At 39.4% G+C, this 18,656-nt stretch overlaps 1 protein-coding gene and 1 pseudogene across 2 annotated transcripts; one reads left to right on the forward strand and one right to left on the reverse strand.

The window, feature by feature from the left end:
- The first annotated feature begins 1,863 nt into the window (after nt 1-1,863).
- LOC136230633 (uncharacterized) lies at nt 1,864-6,234 on the forward strand. Of its 2 annotated transcripts, none has more exons than XM_066019760.1 (11): nt 1,864-2,037; nt 2,126-2,224; nt 2,505-2,581; nt 3,325-3,404; nt 3,601-3,661; nt 3,924-3,991; nt 4,101-4,182; nt 4,689-4,775; nt 4,883-4,954; nt 5,189-5,308; nt 5,831-6,234. In XM_066019760.1, exons 1-11 carry the CDS (start codon nt 2,019-2,021, stop codon nt 6,014-6,016), a joined length of 951 nt encoding a protein of 316 aa, XP_065875832.1. In that variant the 5' UTR covers nt 1,864-2,018; the 3' UTR covers nt 6,017-6,234. The 2 variants fall into 2 exon arrangements, with proteins under 2 accessions (XP_065875832.1, XP_065875833.1); XM_066019761.1 differs by having other exon boundaries at nt 2,129-2,224.
- Nucleotides 6,235-6,364: 130 nt separating this feature from the next.
- On the reverse strand, nt 6,365-7,019 carry LOC136229737 (acyltransferase GLAUCE-like; annotated as a pseudogene).
- Between the last annotated feature and the right edge of the window lie 11,637 nt (nt 7,020-18,656).

Here is an 18,656-nt window from a genome sequence, read left to right on the forward strand (position 1 = left end):
GAATATAGACAACGCGATCCCTCTCGTGATACGCAATCGCAACTCGGCTCCTTAGCATATGAAAGGCCTGATCGTATGTCCATACAAAAGGAGGAGTGCTCTTCAGGAACTTGATAACGGCGGATTCTTCCTTGCTGGGATACCCAAAGTTCAAACTCTTTACGTTGGGTCGGCTCCAGCAACGAAGGAAGTTCAGGTTTTCCTCATTAAACTTGATAAAAAAGTAAGATCGATCCCACTCGCGGATCTTGTTCAGCTTCTCGTCAAAACCATAGTATCCGCTCTGGCGGATGAAGGTGAAATACCCCGCCGAGCTTTTGAAATGGTGGAGCTTGGAGAAGATCTTGAGCGAAAAGGGAACCTCCAAACAATCCGCCAAAAATTTATCCAGAGTCAAATCGGCCCAGCCGTTAGGATGCAGTTACCCGGGCGCGATTCCATAACCGCCTAAGACGGAAGCAATCTCATCCGCCAGCGGATAAGTGAAGCCGCAGATAATCTGGGCCACGAAAACAGTGAAGTACCCCTTTGGGTAATCGCCCGGCCCCCTATCCTCTCTAGGAATGATCGTCTCGAGACCTCGGAGCCAGGGATAATGCTCCCGCAAATCATCGATTGTCTCTTGACAAACCAGACTTCCCGACCTGTCCTTCTTTGGTAACAAACGAGGGGTTGGGACGGGTGGCGGAATCAACTTTTTGGGGTCAAAACCTAAACCCTCGTCGGTTGTATTCGCCAGATGAAGGAAGTCGGAGGGATGAGAATTACACCCAGGAGAGCTGGTTGAAGCTTCCTCAACAATCTCTTCGACCTCGCGGACATAATCGTCGTCAAACGGTGCGAAGTCGAGGTCTGACATGATCGATAAAAGGAAAACAGAAGCAAAAAGCCGAACAAGGAACAAATGTGAAAAGAAAAACTTACATGAAAAAGACAACACAGTGAAGTGACGAGATTAAGAGGTCAACGCCGGAAAAGAAGTAACGGAATTAAAAGGTCGACGCCGGAGAAAACGAAAGAAGGGAAATGCACAAATTCAAAACTTTGAAATAATCGGACAAAGACGAAGCGTCCCCTATAAAAAGACCCTAAAAGGGCTCTTGCTAGACCAAGGGGGAGGCATATGATAACCCGCGAAGCCCAAAACGGGTTACATTCATTTCGCAAGCCCAGCCCATATTAAAGCCCCATGGGCTAAGATTGGACGGGACCCGAATGAAGGAAGCGGGCACAACGAGTAAACCGCCCCGAATTCCTAGACGGAGCGTCAGAACTCCCACTCAAAACCACGTTCGTTGCCATGAAAGCCATGAAAGGGGCATGGCCTAAAAAGGGGTAACCGCCCTCAGAACGTGGCCCACTAAGGAGTAACCGCCCTCGGCGGTTACCCAAAAAACACCTATAAAAGGCCTTAAGAATAAGGGGGGAGGTACGTTCATATTTTTTCCACAAAGCTATTGCTAAATTATAGACTCATCCTTATAAAAACTGACTTGATCGTCGGAGAGTTTTTCCGGAGATCCTGTCTCCGGTTTTGTTTTGCAGGTAACTCCGGCAAAGGATATCAAAGCGGATCCAGCAAGTTATCAGTTATACTATTGAATTCTCGACAATGAGTTGATTTGCTAGCTTAAATTGATTTAATAGAAAATTAAGGCAAGTACAAGGTTGAATGGAATACTTCCAAAAAGTAAAATAAATTATTTATTGACTATCTTAAAAATAAAACAAATTAAAAAGCTAAAACTTGGCGGGAGAAGGCGAAAGGGTCTTATATGAATGTCAATTCTTTTCGTCGCGCGAAAGAAAACCAACAGAAAATACACAAATCGTATAACTTGTTTGCTTTCTGTAGTTGTTGGAATCCGTAGGAATCAAAAAAATTGCGAAAATTCACTCTCTGAAATGGCGTACATCTTAGGGCTTCGTTTATCTTCCTTCACGATCCTACTTCACCTTTTTATACCTCTCTTTCCGCCTCATCTTTCAACCCCAATTCTCTCCATCTTCTTTCTCCGATGCAGTCCCAGCAAACAGGTATGTATTACATTGATTTGTTTTTCCAAATTGATTTAAATATTGATTTTTCTGACATCAATTATTTATCCATTTTTACTTATTTTAGCAGACAATGAAGTATTGGAAGTAAACAAGCATTTGCTTTGGCAGCTTGAAGATATGGGATTTCCACTTGCTCGAGCAGCAAGGGCTCTTCATCATTCAGGTTAGCCTATTTTTTGATCTTCAATGCAAAATTTGTGCCATACGGAGAAGCTGAGGGTTTGGTTCCAAAAATAGGCGATCAAATGATTGAGCGTGTTTGAGGGGAATTTGAATAGATTGTTTAAAAATTTTGGAATTTAAAAGCGATGATCAACTTTAGATTTCTGTTCATATTTTCAGTAATTACTATTTTGCTTGATCAGATGCCTTCCTGTTCTGAAGGAAACGTACTCATATTTTTCACTCTTTCATGTTTGAGAATATGATCTTTTCGTTCTTAGGCAATGTTAACCTTGAGGCTGCTATAAACTGGATAATCGACCACGAGAATGATCCACATATTGATAAAATGGCATTGGTACGATTTCTTTTTTATTTTTTCTAATTAAAAAGCTGACAGGAAATTACAAAGTTTTCTTAATTGTAGTTCCATGATGATTTGATTTTTTATTTTGTTTTTCTCTTTAATCACATCACTAAATGCTCTCTCATTTTTATGGGGGAGAAATTATATATGTGTATATACAGGAATCTTTTATCAACTCTAATTGGTATTGAATAAAAACTTAGTGTATGTATAGTTTATAGACATTGGTTGTTTTGCAGTTTGTCAATTGTCACGGCTATTACTTTCCAAACTGATATTGATGTTCAATATTGCTATAGAATGAAAACAACATGTTCTATAGTGGTTATATTAGAACATGATTTTGACCTCCAATTTGTAAAGTTAATTAAGGAGCTAACAGGAGATATTTTATTTTATGATCCATGCTATAGGGTAGGCAACATAGAAGCGACCAAGAGTCTCTTTTTATTCAGTTCATTGTTGATTAGATCTCATTATTTGGTAATTTAGTCAACTTTCTTGACACTGAAATACGTCTGCATGCTTTTCAGTCGTCATATTATCGCATGGTCCATTCTAGAAATAGGAAGTTAGGCATTGATGATCTTATTACATTTTTTGGCGATGATCTGGAAATCACTCATTAAGCAGATAAATTTGCATCATTTTATTTAGGAATTGAAAACTATGACCTTGTTGTTGTGCATATTGTCACATAAGTTAAGTGTCTTTAACTGTTTGATTAAATCCAGATAGCAATGAACATTGATATTGAGACTCCTCGACCACTTCAAACTACTGAGGAAATGCAGAATAAAGTGCAAGAATTAAGGTTTGTTCTTCATTGTTTCTCATGATAAAGTTCTGTTGCCTTTGCTATCAATTATAATTATATTACCCTTTACTTCTGCAGCATATTTTTCTGATTTTGGATCCTTCAACTTTTGATGCTCTGGATATCTGATTGTTTTCCTTTTGTTCTTTAATGTTGCTTATTTTGATTTATTCTAATGGCTGCTCACTCTTAGGAGTCAAGCACAGAAAATAAAAGAAGAGGAAGAAAAGAGACTCGAAAGAGAAAGGGAGAAGGTGTGTTAGTTGATGGTTCTGTCTTCCTTCTGTTATTTGATGACTCTTCTTCGTGTATATCATGCTCCACTTTTCTTGGCAAAGTCCTTTCTGCTTCTTTTTCTAAACATTTAATGCTAATCTTTTGCAGCTCGAAAATATAAGAAAAATAAGAAGTGTTAAATATGTTTTGAGTTTGCAAAAGTAATATGATTAAGCAATTGATTGGTTAGATGGTTCACTATGATTTTTAGTGTATTACATGCCTTAAAATTTTATATAGGAGAGGATTCGTGCCGGTAAGGAAATCCTTGACGCACAAAGATTTGCAGAGGATAATGAAAGAAAACGGTATGTTCTTAATTTGTTACACTGGTATTTGAGGCATCTTATTATTATATCAGTTTATCCCAATTGTCTCAATACATGAATTCCTCCTTTTTGGATATTTGTAAGCCAGTAATATAGCCTCGAGGAAAGCAGATAAGGAGGAAGAGAAAAGGGCAAGGGAGAAAGTTCGTCAGAAAGTAGAGGCTGATAAGGTGTTGTGTTAGCTATTTCAAAGTTCTAAAAAATATTTTCTTTCCAACATCTAAAAGTGCACTTTCTGGGATTAATTAATATAAGCTTCAGTCCAAAATTGAAATGAAAGGGATAAAAAAAGACATAAAGATTTTAGGTTTCCAGTAACTGAAAGTAAAACTGGAATCATTAGACCAACATATTTGTTCTTTGTGAATACAAACAAGTCAATACTTCAAGTATTTAGTTTATGAAAAGGTATGGCAGCACATTCTTTGGTTGCCATCACATGATTAACAAAATGCGTAGGGATAAAGAAACGGTCCATACCATGGAGATTCAATTGCTTTTGTATGCATTAAAGACATATAAACAATGCAAAGGCAAGAAACAAATATCCTTTTTGATCATTGATGCATATTTTGATGAAGAATTTGGAAATCCATTGCTTTTATTCAGTATTTATCAATTTCACAAATATTTCCTACTGCCTAATTTGTCTTCAAAATGTTTCACCTTTTCACAGGCGGAAAGAAGGAGGGTGCTTGGGTTGCCGCCCTTAATTAGCCATTCAGCTCCAAATCCTTCCAGAAATGTTGTACAGGAAAAAAAGGTATAGTATTATTTACCTATCTGGAACTCTGGATCTACCAAATCATCTATATTTACAGATAGAAGCTGATAATGATGATCTTTTGGTTTCTTTTGTATGAGTTGCAGAACCTTTTATACTCTTCTCCTAAGGCTGAACAGTTAAGAGAATGCTTAAGGTCTCTCAGGCGCAATCATAAGGTTTAGTGACTTCTAAGTAAACAAAAAGTTATATGTGAACTTGTGATTCTGCACCAGTTATTTTTTAATGAAAAAGTAATCCTGGATGGAGAAAAAATTTAAAGAAGAATTGCACGACGTTGTGCATAAACCATACTGCTTCCTATGACTACGAATTGTGTTTCTCTCTCTGTTATGGACTGGATTCCTTGTAATTAATTAGCATATTTTTTGTGTAATGGTTTTTGGGTATAGGATGATGCTGCTGCTGTCAAAAGAGCCTTCCAGACTCTTCTGATTTATGTTGGGAATGTTGCTAAGAATCCTGATGTTGAAAAATTCAGGAAGATCAGAATCACAAATCCATTATTCCAGGTGAGGTTTTCTTTGATTGATCAACTATTTTGGAAAGGACTGTGTCCTTTCACTAGCAAGTAATGATAAGACGATGTTATTTCAGCCAAAATTCCATTTGCTGATGTGATGGAAATCTAGCGGATTGTTTCTTTCCGTAAATTTTCTTTCTTTTGGGTCTTCAGTGGCCTTAAAGTTTGACAGAACTAGTTCATAATCGACAAAGTGAAATAACAAGAACAATAATTCAAAACTCATGCTAATTTTCAGTACAGCAAAAAAGCTGTCCATTTAAATGACTTGCTTTTTGGCGTGTCCTTTTGAGAGCTGAAGAGAAAAAATGCCTCAATTCAACAGCAGTAAGGAGTTCACCTGTCACTTCAAAAGTCTGTCATGGGATGATTCTAAGTAACCTGAATTAATGAGTGGGATCTCGTATATTCAAATTGTAGATTAGTGAACTTGCAGGGCTTTTCTATGAATCCGCAGAGCTCCAATATATGTAAATACATCCTAATAGTGTTTACGCTAATATGGTGACAGGATAGAGTTGGAAGACTGGATGGAGGTACTGACCTTCTTGAACTTTGTGGGTTTGAGAGAATTGATGGGGGCAAGTTCTTGTTTCTTCCTCGTGACAAGGTTGATATTGCACTATTAAACGCAGCAGGATCTGAAATAAGGTCAGCAATAACAAATCCTTACTATGGTCTTCTCTCTTCTGGGTAACAAACTTGGCGCTGTATTCAGCTTTGCGATGAATTGCTTCTGCAAACTAAGAGAAAACCTTGGCAGTGAATGAAATGGAGCACAATAAAAGGAAAATGTTGCAATCCATCTTTTACAAATTTCAATACTGTCATTATACTGGATTCCTTGTGGTTGTAGAAGACAATTATGTCGAACAGAGTTTTTTCAAATGAATGTGCTGTATATATTAATTTCAACATGTTTCCTAGAAAACGATGTTCGTTTTTCTTTACAGATTTGTCTCGAGTATGAAGATCTCAAACCATCATTATAGGCCAGTTTGGTCAAGTTACCAGAAACACATGAAAGTAGTATTATGCCAAATATCTAGCTCTTATTTTCCATTATCAGTCTGCTGAACTGCACGAATTCGGTCTGGTAGTTGTAAGCATATATTAAGTCCTCCTTCACCTTGTACATCTGGTAGCAGAAAGACAAAAAAAGGCTTGTCTGTTACTGGACTGGTGCATCCAAGTTTTCCCCAGGAAAACTCATCTTCCTCTAGATTCAGTCTCCACCATGCAATTCTCCGTCTGCAGGGCACACCTCTGTGAACCTGTAACCAATCGATTGCAGACCTCACATACTCATCATCTATTCTCTGCATCCCTTCTTGCACTTTTTTCACAATGCAAGACTCCTCCATATCCTTAAGGTCCTTTACGCACGGGAGTACTCCATTACCAGTGAATCCGGTGGGGACTTGCGGCTTGATTATGTTGTGAATGCTCATTGGAAACAACATCATGGTGACTTTCTCGTCCTTCATTTTCATTTGTTGCCTTCATATCTTTGCTGTCACAACTTGAAAACTAGTGCAGCTCTTCAATCTGCCGTCCTTGAGAGCTGCCTTCTTTAAAACTCTGGATGGGGGTGATTGATTAGGGGTGGATCCCTGTGCTTAAAGATTTTTCTGTTTGAATGGCATCGCCTCGAAGGCAGCCCAATCTGTCGTGAACTGACTCACAGCTATTCCATCCATAACGCAAGTGGTTGAATCTTATTCCCATTGCTAAGCTTCCACGCTCGAACCGTGTAAACTGTCATAAAAACATATTAGATATTGAGATGACCAAGTTATAGAGTGATCATATGCTGAAATAGAACCTGAACCTGAAGAATAGGTTTATCTTTGAGATCCTTTCAGTTCATTATGCAAGAAAAGCACCAGCTTCCTATACTCGGGTTTGGGGTCCAATAGTTGACCGAGTTGGCTTAATCTGGTCTCCATATTATTGCTTGATAATCACAGGTGCGCTTATTCTTTAGTGAGTCTTTGAGTATTGGCTTGAGACATGTCGATTGAAGTAAAAAAATTGTTGTTAGTTTAAGCAATTTTTATGGATATGTTTATATTTGTGAAAACTATATGCTTGTAAATTATTTGTCATCCTAGCTTATAGAAACAAGGTCTAAAGGTGCATCTTTAATTCCTATTAATCTTGAAATTGAACGTACTGTTACCAAGTCAAGGAAAAACAGACATATTCAACCTCAAGAAGTAATGGAAGGCCTCGATAACAATGATAATATGAATGGTGGACAAGGTAGCCGCTTTATGAGCGAGATTCTAGCTCTCCACAGATATCACAACTTGGTCGGGATTGTTGCTCGTAATATCCCAGCCAATTCTTATGAAATTAAGCCAAGCATGATTCATCTCATCCAACAAACTGGCTTATTTGGAGGTGATGTTCATGAAAGTCCTAATGGACATCTCGATTGTTTTCTTATATGGGAAGATACCTCGAGAATGAATAGAGTCCCCAGGACATTGTTCGTCTCAAAGTTATTTCCATTATCCATGATGGGGCAAGCGTTGGATTGGCCCGCTCTTTCGAACCTGTATCTATACCATTTGGGAGGGGTTGGAGTAGGAATTTCTATCCTACTACTTTCCCCTATCCAAGATGGTAATGTTGAGGAACAAGATCACTTCCTATAGTTGGAAAATGAAGGCCAACATGCTTCATGGGCATGTTTCTGTAAGATGCTCTGCATGTGCCTGCACCATGACATCCCTAAACACATTTTGGTAAGCGTTTTTTTTATCACGACTTAAATCCACATAATCGTGCTACTACAAATTCTGCTGCAGGTGGTGATTTGTTAAGAACTGGGTGAACGCGACTTATGACATGATCAATGAGCGAGCTAGAAAAAGTGTATAATGACAAGATGAGAAACTTTTCGGACCAACAAGAAAACATGTCTATGTCATGGAGAAAGAGACTCTCAATCCTTTCGTGGCTGAACTAAGTAAGAAGATTGATGTCTTGATGGCACAATTAAGCCTCACTCAACCCGCACAAGTGCTTGCATGTACACATTATGGTGGAGATCATCTCGGGAAGGATTGTCAAGATGGAAATCCTTTCCATGGAGATAATGAAAATGTAAGTTATGTGAGAGGAAATCAAAGGTATAATTCTAACAGGAGAAGGGACTTAACCCAGCATTGACCAAAGCATAAGTTGCCTTCATGCCAGCGTCTTGGGCTGACCTCTAACTAAAAAGAAATCTCATAAGAGAAATCGCAGACTCAGTTAGAGAAGAAGCTGCTGCAAAGTCCTGATTCATCTGCTGCTGCGGAACCAGAAGACTCCTATAATTCTTACAATAATAATGGTTGGAGGAGACCTTAACATCCAAATATGTCTTATGATAATGACCAAAATGTGTTGAGGGCCAGCCGAATTTGTTCATGAGCACAGGGAACAAGGACTGGGAATGTCCTCGTACTATCAAGTAAGCCAAGCTTTACCACAACTCTGTAATTCACAAGACTACACATTGTTGTCTTTTTTTAAAGGACATGTCAACACGACTTGCCAATAATGAGGCATTTTGCAAGGGCTTGAGAAACCAAGTGGCTCAAATGAACCAATGCAAGAGTGTCTCTAAGGTTCTCTCCTGAGTACAATGGAGAAGAACCCAAAGATCCTACAAAGGGAGACAACTCAAGTAATTACCTTAAGAAATGGTAAGGAGGTGGAATCAAAATTTCCATCACAAGTGCAAAATGCACCACCTCCTGAGGTAAGCAACTATGGTTCCAAAATTAAAACTCCAAATTCTTTAGATAATGCTAAAATTGTTAATAATTAAGCTAAGCTTTTTGTGCCAAAATTGTCATTTCCTCAAAAATTGGGCTAAGCTTGATAAGAAATATGCAAAAATCTTGGAACTGTTTAGAAAATTAGAAATAAATATTCCACTGACAGAGGCATTAGAGGAAATAACCACTTATGCTGAATTTCTAAAGGATATGCTTTCAAAGAAAAAGAAGTTGGGAGAAAATGATGTTGTGGCTTTGGCGGAGCAATGCTTCGCCATCATCACCCAAAAACTGAGATTGGGTGAACCAAAACTCATAAATATGACACTCCAATTGACGGATAGGTCCATAGCTCGACCTAAGGGAGTGATTGAGGATGTGTTAGTTAAGGTGGATAAATTTATCTTCCCTGCAGATTTTTTGATCCTTGACATAAAGGAATATAATTTGGTCCCATCCTTTTGGGACGACCATTCCTTGCAATCGGTAGGACATTAAATTAGCTCGTCGAGCTGTGGCTAAGGTCATGACTATAACAGTTGCGACTCTTGGCCAACTCTCATCAATAATTTATTTTGTAAAATTCATTTTGAAATGTGGAAAATAAATAAATCAAAAATTTTAAAAGGATAACTTTAATGAATTTCAAAATGCAAAAAATAAATAAATACTCAAAAGTGAGAGATTTTATATCCATCAGTGTGTTATTCTTGGAGCATGTCTCCAATATCTTGTGCAGATTTAGCACGGACATCCATGTTAGATGTTTCCGATTTCTGACGTCTGGCGCCTTTAGTCGGAATGAAATGTGTTGGATTTGGGGGCTTTCTCTCTAGACTTTTCTTTCGGCTTGAAGCACTTTTTGGCCCATGACCTATCCGAAATTTGTGCATTTGGCCCCTGACCTATTATTTGGTCATATTTGACCCCTAACCTATCAAATTAGATAAAATCCAACCCATATTGGATGAAAAATTAACTGTGTTGGAAAATTAACGGAGGTAACCAATACAAAAATGACACATGACACATAAATAAAATTAATTTTCACTCTATCGGAACATTAGAAAAGTTTTTAAGATTTTTTTCACTGTGTAAAATAGTTACTATTACCATCTCTAGTTGAAAATTAATTTTATTCATGTGTCATGTGTCGTTTTTATATTGGTGACTGCTATTAATTTTGTAACAAAATTAATTTTTCATTCAATATGGGTTGAATTTTATCTAATTTGATAGGTCAGGGCCCAAATATGACCAAATAATAGATGAGGGGCCAAATGCATAAATTTTGGATAGATCAGGGGCCAAAAGGCGCTTTAAGCCCTTTTCTTTCTCTTTCTTTTTTTTTTTTTTCTTTTATCCCTCTCTTTCTAACTTGCCTCTTCCCCCATCCCCTCCCCTAAATCTTAGGGTGTGCCTCCTTTTATAGGCACACCCCTAAAAAAGGAGGGGGTAGATCGATGATCCCCAAATATAGGGCCACTTAATAGGGAGGCCTTCAAGGGAGGGGGGGTGTTGGTCCCTAGTGAGATAGTATTAGTTCCAAAGGGGGTGAATGGAACTATTGGATAAAAAAAATTTGTTTTAATGAATTCTCACTTAGTCAGCACAAGATTCGTAGAATGCACAATAATTGGAATCAGAGGCTGGCTTAAGGTAGACAGAAACTGTTTACCCTTACAGTTCTGATCTCAATTATTGCCTTCCGAGCTTGATGTTAAATTTATCAGATGACAGAATACAATGCACTACTTAAATAAATAAATGATGAGACAGAGGTAGATACACGGTTTTATGCAAGATCAGTTATAACATGTAAATAATCAGAAGCAGTAGGTCAGAGATTAGAAAATAGTTACTCATCAAACTTATCCTGGTTTGGCCTTCAGCCTACTTCCAGTCCCCAGAATACCTTCTTCTGGGCTTTAATCCACTAGAGCACTCTTTCGGAGGTAGAGCACAAACCTTATACAAATAGATAGAGCCTCTGCAAAGTACCTTCCTCTAGAATCACTCAACTATCTATACTTCTATTGCTTGCCTATTACCGAAGCAAACAATAGAGCTTCCGATGAAAAATATTATGAACAATGATTTTTCTTTTGCAAGAAATAAAATGAAGATCTAAACAATATCTTTGGACGAATAAAAATAAGAACAATGCTTGAATGGTTGAATATTGCTTTTGAAGATTGATTTTGCTTGAGAGCTTTTGGATTTCGTCAACTTCAAGTGAAGCTTGTGAGCTTTTATTTATAGGCATACAGAATCAAGAGATCCGTTTGAAATTGAAGTTACCGTTCTGATAGAACGGAGGTTGTCTTGTCCACTCCTGGCACCTTTTTGTCTAGTAGGTGGAAAGGTCTGCCACACGTCCACAACTTTAGTCTTAGGCCGTGTAATTCTGCCACATTTTCTGTCTGTTGTTATGGAAGAGGTACGTTGACCTGACATCCCCACTGTATTACTTATGCTTTTAGATCAATCCTTGAGAATAAGCGTGCCAGCTGTTTATCCCCTCTGTCTTGCGGACTCCGAATGTGGATATGGTCTTCCGGACAAATAATGAAGGTTTATTTATCTCAAGCCTCTTCTGTTTTACCTTGTTACAGCTTAGTTCAATACACTTAACACACAAGATTAGTAAATAAACCAATTTGAGCCTTAGTTTGTTTATTTGGGGTTCTGATTAACTTATTTTTATCATATTCAAAAACTCTATGGAAAATTTCAACAATCTTCCCCTTTTTGAAGTTGACAAAAATTTCAGAGAAGGAACGTTGGTGTCTTGCTCCCCCAAAATTGTTGCACTTACTTTTGCTTAGCTCCCCTAGAAGAGTTGCTTTTCTGAATTTGTTACTAATGTCACACTTATAGCAATATTCAAAAGATGTTAGGATATATATGTCTCAATGCATTCAATAGAATATGCAATAGAATTTGGAAGTTATGAGCAAATGCGATTTGTATTTTCAGAAATAAAAAACATAACATACTAAGCTTATATGCCTTTTGCATAAAGCAACAAAAAGAGCCATTCACCCTAACATAACAAAAGTAACAAAAAAAAAGTTGAAAGTTGATCATCTAAAACAACCAACACACACTGGTTCAACACTGCTCTTTAGGACTCAATCAGTGCTTCTTTCTTATAGAGTATGTTTCATACTTAGATCAAGGTCCTTAAACACCATCATTAAGGTCTTTCATATCATCCATAAAATCCCTCCTAAAAGCCATTTGAGGATGAACATACACCATAGTTAAATAAAACAAAGTACTATTTAAATTACTAGTAAGCATTTTAAGTTGCAGATGAAGAAATTGCATAGTAGATTAAATCCTAGAAATACCACATAACACATTATGCGAGAACACCCAGATACCACCACTAATACCCTTAGCCTCATCAACCTCAATGCTAGAAAAATAAGCTTCCTACAAAGGCTTGAAGCTCGAATTCTCGATAGTCAGGTTTCTAGAAGAATCAAGATAGTAGGATCATGCTTATTAACTAAGAAATGAAGAGTCCAAAGAAACTCCTTACCATCGACTCCAAAGCAATTCCAATATCATAAGAACAATAAATGATAAAAGGAGGAAACTCACAAAAACCATGAAATTAGGATTAAGTCTTATCAACCTCGTTCTTAACCATATCATCAATCACAGTCTGTGTGACTGGACATCTTTGGTGTTGGTGCTTAGGTTATTATTCACAACTTCAACACTCGATACTGTCAAGTCTAGTGGAAAACCAACAACAGTAAGCGAATCTAATCTCGCTGTGTGAGAAGCTCAACCCGACTCATTTTCCCTCTAGATGTGGTTCCCCATTTGGTCTGATATCAAGGTCCATAGAGCTATCTCCAACATCTCTAGCCAAGTCCCTAAAGATATTATGGATACTAGTGTAAAAAAGGAGCTCGGTGAACATTAAGGTTCTTTACACGAGAGGGTGAGGAACCGATGTTTCCTTTAATGGCATGGTTGGCCGATGAGCTTAGAGTCTTCTTGGTTCTGGATCCTCCTTTGTTACTTGACTTGTAAGAAAACTTAGGTTTCAAAACCTCAGGAACAACCCTAGAGACAACAATATTGTCTTTATTCTTGTCCTCATTCATCATTAGTTGTTTCTTACCCAAGTATTTCCTCTTATGCACAATCATCCAATGGTCATATTCAGAATTAATTGGTCCCGCTTGAGAAGGAGGGGGTAGTGTCATTAGAAGTAGTGCCAATAGAATTAGAAGGTTTAACAACATTCTTCCCTTCGTTAGAAGTATTAGGAGGCAGTCCACAATGTTCAAAATAGCAACATGATTAGACACGTTAGGAAAACTACAACTTTCTTTAGCATGGACATGACTCTCACATCTTGTGCAATGAACATGGAGCCCTTCATACTCCATTGTATACAATTTACCATTTAACTAGAATTGAGCTACCAATATCAATGTAAGATCAACTTCAATACAAACTCTAGCAAAATGGCTCCGGGAAACCATTGTAGTAGCTTTATCAGCATGAGCTGCCTTCCCCAACATATTTCCAATAACAAGCAATAGGTCCTCATAAAAAGGTAGGGGTAACTCGGGCACTCTTAGCTAAACCATGGCAGAATCTACAATAAAATTAGACGGGTAGAAATTGAGGTCCAAGAATAGACTGTTAGGTAGTATCCTTGTACAATCCAATAACCTTCTAGGGGTGAGCAAAATCGAACCAAAAACCGAAAATCGAAAACCGAAAAAACCGAACCAAATTGCAATTTGGTTTGGTTTGGTTCTCATTTTTGTGCAACTTCGATTTTTGGTTTGGGGTATAAACTGAAAAAACCTAAAAATCGAATTAGAATATTATTTGGATATTAAAAATAACCTAGCAGATATAAAAGTCGAGAAAGAAGAATTAGAGTATTATTTTTTTTTTTGGTAGAAAAGGAAAAGAAAAATGAAAACAACAAACTACCCAGGAATTAGCCTAGGGAAGCTAACCCCAATCCTATCTTCTAAGAGAAGATGAGAGATGAAACTAGGGGAAACAGGAAGGGTAGTAACGCCTAACGTCCCTTCATGGCCCGCCGCCGCCAAGCGATCAGCAACACGATTCTGCTCTCTAAAAATGTGTCTGAACTCTACGAACTCAAAGGAGGAGCAAAGCCTTATAATAGCTTTGATGAGGTTGCGACTGTTAAGACCCATAGAATGATTCTCAGAAATCATTTTGATTGCTTCCAAATTATCAGACTCCACAGAGAGCCTCTTAACACCCAGCCTTTTAGCAAGATTGATTCCAGTAAGAATAGCCCAGAGCTCCGCAGAAAAGGAAGAACCCAACCCTAAATTCTGGGAGAACCCAGAAAGCCAGACGCCCCCTACATCTCTAAGCACACCTCCAGCCGCAATCTTACCGTTACTGAGGCAGGAACCATCAGTATTCAGCTTCACAACCCCCTCTCTTGGCCTGCTCCATCCCACGAGATGGACATCACAACACTGAGAGGCTCTGGCAAGGGACTCTCCTTTGAAACTATCGATAATAGAGAAAAGTTTTTTCGAGAAGAAATCAGCTAAGTTTGTCATAAAAACAGTTTTATCTCCAAAAATCTCCTCGTTTCTCCATTTCCAAACTTGGTGACAGATAATAGCAAAGAAAATGTCACCATGCTCCATGTATGGAAGCAACTTTCCTCTAACACCATCAGAGAACCAGTCGACCTCAGAATGTGCCATGAAGGAAGAGAAAATATGGTGTGGGAGAATTTTCCTCCAAACCTCTTTACTATTAGAGCAATCTCTAAGAGCATGGCACAAAGTCTCAACATGGCCTCTGCATCTACTGCAAGCTCCAGAATCAGCCAAGTGCCTTCTGTGCCTATCCGAATTAGTAAGAAGCCTGTCCTTAACGCCCAGCCACAGGAAACTCCTAATACGGAAAGGAACTTTAAGGGTCCAAATCGACTTCCACACATCCGAGGGAGGATCAGATCTAAAGAGAGAGAAAGCTTCAAAGGCCGATTTGCAAGAATAAACTCCATTGTTAGTCAGCGCCCAACAGTGCCTATCCAAGTCTTCCTCTTGATTACTCACCTTCACTCCCCGCATTCTAAGGAGAGTCTCAAGGCTAAAGAAAGTATCAAACTTTGACCAGATCCAGTCCCCTTCCGAGTCAACCACATCGGCAATCCTCCAGTTGCGTATATCACTAGGCGGGGGGGAAGAACACACCTCAATTAACGGTTTATCCCCAATCCAGTTATCAAACCAGAAACTAATGGACTTACCATTCCCCACCTCCAGGCCAACTCCCGAGCAGAACTCATCAAACACAGCACTAAGTCCTTTCCAGAGGAAGGAACAATTAGCAACTCTCTCTTTCGGGCCCCCGAAGATTTTGTCTTTCCGATACTTACCACAAAGGAGGCGAACCCAAAGAGAGGAGGGGTTTTGCCACATACGCCAAAGGAGTTTCATTAATAAAACTTTATTATTGTCCTTTGCTTTCCTAATACCCAGACCCCCAGAATCTTTAGGCTGGCAAACCTCACTCCAAGGCACAAGATGGATCTTCCTGCCCTCCGCAGCTTCCCCCCACAGGAACCTACGGTTAATCTTGTCAAGATCATTAAGCACAGGATCCGGAAGCTTACAAGCCTGCATGATGTGATTGGGAGCAGCACAATTAACAGATTGAATTAACGTGAGGCGGCCAGCGAGAGACAGATTCTTGGCTTTCCAAGTGGCACACTTCGAATTAGCTTTATCCAAAGTCTCTTTGAAGGAGCCTTTAGACACACGCTCACTATGGAGGGGAACGCCCAGATACTTCCCAAGAGAATCAGTAAGAGGAATACCTGAGAGATCACTTAATCTCTTACAGACTCTCTGATTCATATTCTTAGAGCACATCATCCTAGATTTCTGGATATTAAGCTTCTGCCCAGAGGCCGAACAAAAACAATCCAGAATATCCATAATGACTCTCAACTGCTCCTCATTACCCTCAAGAAAGATAAGGACATCATCTGCAAAGAATAAGTGAGTCACCTGGGGACAGAAGCTGTTGATCGCCACAAGGTGGAAACTCCCATTATCAATCGCATCCTGAATCAGGTGAGAGAGCCTCTCCATAGCAATAACAAAAAGGAAAGGGCTCATAGGATCCCCCTGACGGATTCCTCTGCCCGGGGAAAATTCCTCCGACATATCCCCATTGACCATAACTTGAAACACAGGAGAAGAAATACATACCTTAATTAAACTTCTCCAGCTGTCCGGGATTCTAGCTCTCTCAAGGCTCTCCATCAAGAAATCCCAATTAATTCGATCATAGGCCTTCTCTAAATCCAGCTTCAGAGCCACAATGCCTTTCCTCCCCTTCCTAATCTTCATCGTGTGGACCATCTCTTGGGCGATCACCACATTATCCATCATTTGTCTACCAGGCACAAAGCTACCCTGATTCTGACAAATGATCGCAGGAAGAATGCCACGGATTCTATTAGCCATAATCTTTGTAACAGTTTTGTAAAGAACATTACAAAGACTGATAGGTCTCATATGCAAAAAGGAAGAAGGCTTATCAATCTTAGGAATCAGAACCAGGAGGGTTCTATTAACCAGCTCAACATCCTTCGAACCACTGAACACCCCCAAGACAAAATTATAGATGCCTTCCTTCACTACATCCCAATGCTTATGGTAAAAGCCCGCCGGAAGACCATCAATCCCAGGAGCTTTAGAAGCCCCAATGCTGAAGATAGCTTGGTCAATCTCTTTTCGGGAAATAGGTTGAAAGGCCTCCTGACTACAATCCTCACTGATTAAAGGAAATGTAGCAATAGAGTGAGCCCTCTCCAAAAGAACAGGTTCCTCTTTGAACAGCTCTCTGTAGAAATCCAGGGCTAAGTTTCGAATAACCTCATCTTCATAAACCCAATCACCATTAGAATCCTTAATGGCCTCAATTCTATTTCTCTGCCTTCTAATCAGGGTAGAGAGATGGAAGTATTTGGTATTACGATCGCCATCTCTAATCCAGGACTTCCGAGACTTCTGGAACCAAAGGAACTCCTCCTGCCTAAGCACAGCCTCCAGCTCCTTCTGAAGGGTTCTGAGGAGGCCCTCAAGGCTATGATCAAACCTCCCCTCCAACCTGCGTTGAATGCCCTCCATCCTCTTTAATAACTTGTTCTTCCTTCTGATAATATGCCCAAACACATTCCTATTCCACCCCTGCACCTTATTCCTGAACCCTTCAGCAGCTTGCAGTACATACGAATGAGGTCTCCAACTCTCATGAACGAACTCTTTAAACTTAGGATGGGACTCCCAAGCCAACTGATACCGGAACGGTCTCTTACCCCTAGGATGCTTACCTCTCAAAAGTCTAAACAAAATAGGACAATGATCCGAATGACGGAATGGGAGGTTCAACACAGAGCACTCGGGGAAGGAAGTTAGAGCTAAAACATTAGCGTAGACTTTGTCCAATCGAACAAAAGTATTATTACGCTTCCAAGTGAATTTATGACCAGAAGCCCCCAGATCGGAAAGCCCACATAAATCCATACTATTCTTGTGATGCAGACAGCGATTAACATAATGATTGGATCCCCCTCTCTGATCACTCATAAAGGCGATATCATTGAAGTCACCCGCCACAAACCAGGGCTCCGAAATGCTGACACTCATAGAATAGAGAACCTCCCAGAGCCGTTTTCGATTAGACAAGATAGGGTCAGCATACACAAGGGTAATAAAAAAGGGAGTATTGCCGGAAATACTCACTTTACAATGAATGAACTGCTTATCCATGCTAAGAATATCAAAATGAATCCGATCTGGCCTCCAAAAAAGCCAAATCCCCCCAGCCCGGCCAGTTGCCTCCGATCTAACACAGTGCCAGCTCTTAAACTTCTTAACCACCTCATCTGCTTTCTCACCACTAATCTTAGTTTCCAAAAGAGCAAAACAAGATGGATTAAACTGCTTAATAAGATCATTAATATGGATACGGGTAGCCTTGCTAGCCGCACCCCTAACATTCCAAAATAACAAATCCATAGAAAGGAGGACAACTGACCACACCCCTACCCTAAGCTAGGTATTTACTAGGGGCTCCTGAGAGCCTTACCGAGGTACCCCCGGGCCCCCTCTTATCTGGAAACGCCAAAGTGTTAAGGCCACTTTTTTGTTTTCCTTTAAGCTTTTTCATATTAGTTTTGTTAACTCCCATAGATTTCCCAATCCCAGGATCAATACCAGGAACAGGAATACTAACCTCATTTGAATTCTTCATCCTTCTAGCTGCAAGGGTCAGGGTCCCCCCCTGGGCTTCATCCTTAGAGACAAAAAGCGGGTTCACAGATTCAACCACCTTCTCGACTGGATCTACAGACTCTAATCCTGGAATACTCTCATCCATATGATTCTCATCTTGGTCTGACTCTTGAACTTCCTCAATCATCAGGGCCCCAAATCTGGACCCAGGCAAGGCTACTGAAGAAACCTCAGCCTCCTTTCTAGCTTAGAGTATTATTAGAATTGGAGTACT

The sequence above is a fragment of the Euphorbia lathyris genome, chromosome 5 (genome assembly GCF_963576675.1).
Source record: "Euphorbia lathyris chromosome 5, ddEupLath1.1, whole genome shotgun sequence".
Taxonomy (NCBI): Eukaryota; Viridiplantae; Streptophyta; class Magnoliopsida; order Malpighiales; family Euphorbiaceae; genus Euphorbia; species Euphorbia lathyris.